Raw genomic sequence first — 7,192 nt, forward strand, 5'->3', positions numbered from 1 at the left:
TGCTAATGTTTTTGCTGAATTTGTAGCTAATTTTGTACCTTTTTTGACCTAATAATTATGGATTGTGTTACTTTCCGCCATTTTAGAAGTATACAAGCTGCTCCCTGTTAGCATGTTAATGTTAGTATGCTAATGTTTTTGCTGGCATTTTAGCTAATTTTCTAACTTTTTTCACCTAATAATTATGGATTGTGTTACTTGCCACCAATTTAGAAGTATACAAGCTGCTCCTTGTTAGCATGTTAATGTTGGCATGCTAATGTTTTTGCTGAATTTGTAGCTAATTTTGTACCTTTTTTGACCTAATAATTATGGATTGTGTTACTTTCCGCCATTTTAGAAGTATACAAGCTGCTCCCTGTTAGCATGTTAATGTTAGCATGCTAATGTTTTTGCTGGCATTTTAGCTAATTTTCTACCTTTTTTCACCTAATAATTATGGAGTGTGTTACTTGCCACCAATTTAGAAGTATACAAGCTGCTCCTTGTTAGCATGTTAATGTTGGCATGCTAATGTTTTTGCTGAATTTGTAGCTAATTTTGTACCTTTTTTGACCTAATAATTATGGATTGTGTTACTTTCCGCCATTTTAGAAGTATACAAGCTGCTCCCTGTTAGCATGTTAATGTTAGCATGCTAATGTTTTTTGCTGGCATTTTAGCTAATTTTCTACCTTTTTTAACCTAATAATTATGGATTGTGTTACTTGCCGCCATTTTTGAAGTATACAAGCTGTCCCCTGTTAGCATGTTAATGTTTTTGCTGAATTTGTAGCTAATTTTGTACCTTTTTTGACCTAATAATTATGGATTGTGTTACTTTCCGCCATTTTAGAAGTAAACAAGCTGCTCCCTGTTAGCATGTTAATGTTAGCATGCTAATGTTTTTGCTGGCATTTTAGCTAATTTTCTAACTTTTTTCACCTAATAATTATGGATTGTGTTACTTGCCACCAATTTAGAAGTATACAAGCTGCTCCTTGTTAGCATGTTAATGTTGGCATGCTAATGTTTTTGCTGAATTTGTAGCTAATTTTGTACCTTTTTTGACCTAATAATTATGGATTGTGTTACTTTCCGCCATTTTAGAAGTAAACAAGCTGCTCCCTGTTAGCATGTTAATGTTAGCATGCTAATGTTTTTGCTGGCATTTTAGCTAATTTTCTAACTTTTTTCACCTAATAATTATGGATTGTGTTACTTGCCACCAATTTAGAAGTATACAAGCTGCTCCTTGTTAGCATGTTAATGTTGGCATGCTAATGTTTTTGCTGAATTTGTAGCTAATTTTGTACCTTTTTTGACCTAATAATTATGGATTGTGTTACTTTCCGCCATTTTAGAAGTAAACAAGCTGCTCCCTGTTAGCATGTTAATGTTAGCATGCTAATGTTTTTGCTGGCATTTTAGCTAATTTTCTAACTTTTTTCACCTAATAATTATGGATTGTGTTACTTGCCACCAATTTAGAAGTATACAAGCTGCTCCTTGTTAGCATGTTAATGTTGGCATGCTAATGTTTTTGCTGAATTTGTAGCTAATTTTGTACCTTTTTTGACCTAATAATTATGGATTGTGTTACTTTCCGCCATTTTAGAAGTATACAAGCTGCTCCCTGTTAGCATGTTAATGTTAGCATGCTAATGTTTTTTGCTGGCATTTTAGCTCATTTTCTACCTTTTTTAACCTAATAATTATGGATTGTGTTACTTGCCGCCATTTTAGAAATATACAAGCTGTCCCCTGTTAGCATGTTAATGTTAGCATGCTAATGTTTTTTGCTGGCATTTTAGTTAATTTTCTACCTTTTTTAACCTACCGGTAATATGGATTGTGTTACTTGCCGCCAATTTAGAAGTATACGAGCTGTTCCCTGTGAGCACGCTAATGTTTTTGCTGAATTTGTAGCTAATTTTGTACCTTTTTTGACCTAATAATTATGGATTGTGTTACTTGCCGCCATTTTTGAAGTATACAAGCTGCTCCCTGTTAGCATGTTAATGTTAGCATGCTAATGTTTTTTGCTGACGTTTTAGCTAATTTTGTACCTGTTTTGACCTAATAATTATGGATTGTGTTACTTGCCGCCATTTTAGAAGTATACAAGCTGTCCCCTGTTAGCATGTTAATGTTAGGATGTTAATGTTTTTGCTGAATTTGTAGCTAATTTTGTACCTTTTTTGTCCTAATAATTATGGATTGTGTTACTTGCCGCCATTTTTGAAGTATACAAGCTGTCCCCTGTTAGCATGTTAATGTTAGCATGTTAATGTTTTTGCTGAATTTGTAGCTAATTTTGTACCTTTTTTGACCTAATAATTATGGATTGTGTTACTTTCCGCCATTTTAGAAGTATACAAGCTGCTCCCTGTTAGCATGTTAATGTTAGCATGCTAATGTTTTTTGCTGGCATTTTAGCTAATTTTCTACCTTTTTTAACCTAATAATTATGGATTGTGTTACTTGCCGCCAATTTAGAAGTATACAAGCTGCTCCTTGTTAGCATGTTAATGTTGGCATGCTAATGTTTTTGCTGAATTTGTAGCTAATTTTGTACCTTTTTTGACCTAATAATTATGGATTGTGTTACTTGCCACCAATTTAGAAGTATACAAGCTGTCCCCTGTTAGCATGTTAATGTTAGCATGCTAATGTTTTTTGCTGGCATTTTAGTTAATTTTCTACCTTTTTTAACCTAATAATTTTGGATTGTGTTACTTGCCGCCATTTTATAAGTATACAAGCTGTCCCCTGTTAGCATGCTAATGTTTTTTGCTGGCATTTTAGTTAATTTTCTACCTTTTTTAACCTAATAATTATGGATTGTGTTACTTGCCGCCAATTTAGAAGTATACGTGCTGTTCCCTGTGAGCACGCTAATGTTTTTGCTGAATTTGTAGCTAATTTTGTACCTTTTTTGACCTAATAATTATGGATTGTGTTACTTTCCGCCATTTTAGAAGTATACAAGTTGCTCCCTGTTAGCATGTTAATGTTAGCATGCTAATGTTTTTTGCTGGCATTTTTGCTAATTTTCTACCTTTTTTCACCTAATAATTATGGATTGTGTTACTTGCCGCCAATTTAGAAGTATACGAGCTGTTCCCTGTGAGCACGCTAATGTTTTTGCTGAATTTGTAGCTAATTTTGTACCTTTTTTGACCTAATAATTATGGATTGTGTTACTTTCCGCCATTTTAGAAGTATACAAGCTGCTCCCTGTTAGCATGTTAATGTTAGCATGCTAATGTTTTTTGCTGACGTTTTAGCTAATTTTGTACCTGTTTTGACCTAATAATTATGGATTGTGTTACTTGCCGCCATTTTAGAAGTATACAAGCTGTTAATGTTAGCATGCTAATGTTTTTTGCTGGCATTTTAGCTCATTTTCTACCTATTTTCACCTAATAATTATGGATTGTGTTACTTTCTGCCATTTTAGTGGTATACAAGCTGTTCCCTGTTAGCATGCTAATGTTTTTTGCTGACGTTTTAGCTAATTTTGTACCTTTTTTGACCTAATAATTATGGATTGTGTTACTTTCCGCCATTTTAGAAGTATACAAGCTGCTCCCTGTTAGCATGTTAATGTTAGCATGCTAATGTTTTTGCTGGCATTTTAGCTAATTTTCTACCTTTTTTCACCTAATAATTATGGATTGTGTTACTTGCCGCCATTTTAGAAATATACAAGCTGTCCCCTGTTAGCATGTTAATGTTAGCATGCTAATGTTTTTTGCTGGCATTTTAGTTAATTTTCTACCTTTTTTAACCTAATAATTATGGATTGTGTTACTTGCCGCCAATTTAGAAGTATACGAGCTGTTCCCTGTGAGCACGCTAATGTTTTTGCTGAATTTGTAGCTAATTTTGTACCTCTTTTGACCTAATAATTATGGATTGTGTTAATTTCCGCCATTTTAGAAGTATACAAGCTGCTCCCTGTTAGCATGTTAATGTTGGCATGCTAATGTTTTTTGCTGGCATTTTAGCTAATTTTCTACTTTTTTTGACCTAATAATTATGGATTGTGTTACTTTCCGCCATTTTAGAAGTATACAAGCTGCTCCCTGTTAGCATGTTAATGTTAGCATGCTAATGTTTTTTGCTGGCATTCTAGCTCATTTTCTACCTTTTTTCACCTAATAATTATGGATTGTGTTACTTGCCGCCATTTTAGAAGTATACAAGCTGTCCCCTGTTAGCATGTTAATGTTAGCATGCTAATGTTTTTTGCTGGCATTTTAGTTAATTTTCTACCTTTTTTAACCTAATAATATGGATTGTGTTACTTGCCGCCATTTTAGAAGTATACAAGCTGTCCCCTGTTAGCATGTTAATGTTAGCATGCTAATTATTTTTGCTGGCATTTTAGTTAATTTTCTACCTTTTTTAACCTAATAATTTTGGATTGTGTTACTTGCCGCCATTTTATAAGTATACAAGCTGTCCCCTGTTAGCATGTTAATGTTAGCATGCTAATGTTTTTTGCTGGCATTTTAGTTAATTTTCTACCTTTTTTAACCTAATAATTATGGATTGTGTTACTTGCCGCCAATTTAGAAGTATACGTGCTGTTCCCTGTGAGCACGCTAATGTTTTTGCTGAATTTGTAGCTAATTTTGTACCTTTTTTGACCTAATAATTATGGATTGTGTTACTTTCCGCCATTTTAGAAGTATACAAGCTGCTCCCTGTTAGCATGTTAATGTTAGCATGCTAATGTTTTTTGCTGGCATTTTTGCTAATTTTCTACCTTTTTTCACCTAATAATTATGGATTGTGTTACTTGCCGCCAATTTAGAAGTATACGAGCTGTTCCCTGTGAGCACGCTAATGTTTTTGCTGAATTTGTAGCTAATTTTGTACTTTTTTTGACCTAATAATTATGGATTGTGTTACTTTCCGCCATTTTAGAAGTATACAAGCTGCTCCCTGTTAGCATGTTAATGTTAGCATGCTAATGTTTTTTGCTGACGTTTTAGCTAATTTTGTACCTGTTTTGACCTAATAATTATGGATTGTGTTACTTGCCGCCATTTTAGAAGTATACAAGCTGTTTTAGCATGCTAATGTTTTTTGCTGGCATTTTAGCTCATTTTCTACCTATTTTCACCTAATAATTATGGATTGTGTTACTTTCTGCCATTTTAGTGGTATACAAGCTGTTCCCTGTTAGCATGCTAATGTTTTTTGCTGACGTTTTAGCTAATTTTGTACCTTTTTTGACCTAATAATTATGGATTGTGTTACTTTCCGCCATTTTAGAAGTATACAAGCTGCTCCCTGTTAGCATGTTAATGTTAGCATGCTAATGTTTTTGCTGGCATTTTAGCTAATTTTCTACCTTTTTTCACCTAATAATTATGGATTGTGTTACTTGCCGCCATTTTAGAAGTATACCAGCTGTTAATGTTAGCATGCTAATGTTTTTTTGCTGGCATTTTAGCTAATTTTCTACCTTTTTTAACCTAATAATTATGGATTGTGTTACTTGCCGCCATTTTAGAAATATACAAGCTGTTATTGTTAGCATGCTAATGTTTTTTTGCTGGCATTTTAGCTAATTTTCTACCTTTTTTAACCTAATAATTATAGATTGTGTTACTTGCCGCCATTTTAGAAGTATACAAGCTGCTCCCTGTTAGCATGTTAATGTTAGCATGCTAATGTTTTTTTGCTAGCATTTTAGCTAATTTTCTACCTTTTTTCACCTAATAATTATGGATTGTGTTATTTTCCACCATTTTTGAAGTATACGAACTGTTCCCTGTTAGCATTTTTGGCTGGCATTTTAGCTAAATTTCTTCCTTTTTTAACCTAATAATTATGATTTGCGTTACTTGCCGCCATTTTTGAAGTATACAAGCCGTTCCCTATTAGCATGTTAATGTTTTTGCTGACGTTTTAGCTAATTTTCTACCTTTTTTCACCTAATAATTATGGATTGTGTTACTTGCCGCCATTTTAGAAGTATACAAGCTGTTAATGTTAGCATGCTAATGTTTTTTGCTGGCATTTTAGCTAATTTTCTACCTTTTTTAACCTAATAATTATAGATTGTGTTACTTGCCGCCATTTTAGAAGTATACAAGCTGCTCCCTGTTAGCATGTTAATGTTAGCATGCTAATGTTTTTTTGCTGGCATTTTAGCTAATTTTCTACCTTTTTTCACCTAATAATTATGGATTGTGTTATTTTCCACCATTTTTGAAGTATACGAACTGTTCCCTGTTAGCATGCTAATGTTTTTGGCTGGCATTTTAGCTAAATTTCTTCCTTTTTTAACCTAATAATTATGATTTGCGTTACTTGCCGCCATTTTTGAAGTATACAAGCTGTTCCCTATTAGCATGTTAATGTTTTTGCTGACGTTTTAGCTAATTTTCTACCTTTTTTCACCTAATAATTATGGATTGTGTTACTTGCCGCCATTTTAGAAGTATACAAGCTGTCCCCTGATAGCATGTTAATGTTAGCACGCTAATGTTTTTTGCCGGCATTTTAACTAATTTTGTACCGTTTTTTTTAACCTAATAATTATGCATTGTGTTACTTGCCGCCATTTTAGAAGTATACAAGCTGTTTACCATGAATTGATTAATGTGGACCCCGACTTAAGGAAGTATAAAAACTTATTGGGGTGTTACCATTTAGTGGTCAATTGTACGGAATATGTACTGTACTGTGCAACCTACTAATAAAAGTTTCAATAAAAAAAAATCAATTCCCTGTTAGCATGTTAATGTTAGCATGCTGGTTGTAGCATCTTCCATCAGCGTCGTCTCCTACTCTTCCTCAGGTGGTAGAGGATTTTGTCAGGCAGGGCGGCATTTCGCTTCTAGAAAGTTTTCAATACCACAGCGAAGAAGACTTGAGGAGAAGGTCAGCGTACCTCCTGGAGCGCCACCTGTTGTCTTCTTCTTCACACACGGTGAATATTTCGCTGTGTTGTTACATGTGCCTTGTAACCCCGAATTTAAGTAAGAATAATTTTGTGTTGCAGGACTCCACGCCTTCTTGACCCAACAGCAAGTCCGAAAGATGTGTGCACTGACATTATGTACATATGACAATAGAATACTACGTTTTAACATATATGAAAGGGACAAGCGGGAGAAAATGGATGGATGGGATGGATTTTACTCTCTAACAAACTTGTACGAATGTATTAAACAGGAAATAGTCCATT

The 7,192-nt window shown here is 34.0% G+C and overlaps 1 protein-coding gene across 2 annotated transcripts in view; it reads left to right on the plus strand.

The window, feature by feature from the left end:
• tmco6 (transmembrane and coiled-coil domains 6) overlaps positions 1-7,181 on the plus strand; it is a 40,442-nt gene extending 33,261 nt beyond the window's left edge. For both annotated transcript variants that reach the window (XM_061930570.1, XM_061930571.2), the window contains 2 exons: positions 6,803-6,934; positions 7,007-7,181. In XM_061930570.1, the coding sequence (XP_061786554.1) occupies positions 6,803-6,934; positions 7,007-7,024 (150 nt within the window). In that variant the 3' untranslated portion in view covers positions 7,025-7,181. The remainder of the gene's footprint in view (positions 1-6,802; positions 6,935-7,006) is intronic.
• Positions 7,182-7,192: the final 11 nt, after the last annotated feature.

This window comes from Nerophis lumbriciformis, linkage group LG36 (assembly GCF_033978685.3).
Source record: "Nerophis lumbriciformis linkage group LG36, RoL_Nlum_v2.1, whole genome shotgun sequence".
NCBI classification, from domain to species: domain Eukaryota; kingdom Metazoa; phylum Chordata; class Actinopteri; order Syngnathiformes; family Syngnathidae; genus Nerophis; species Nerophis lumbriciformis.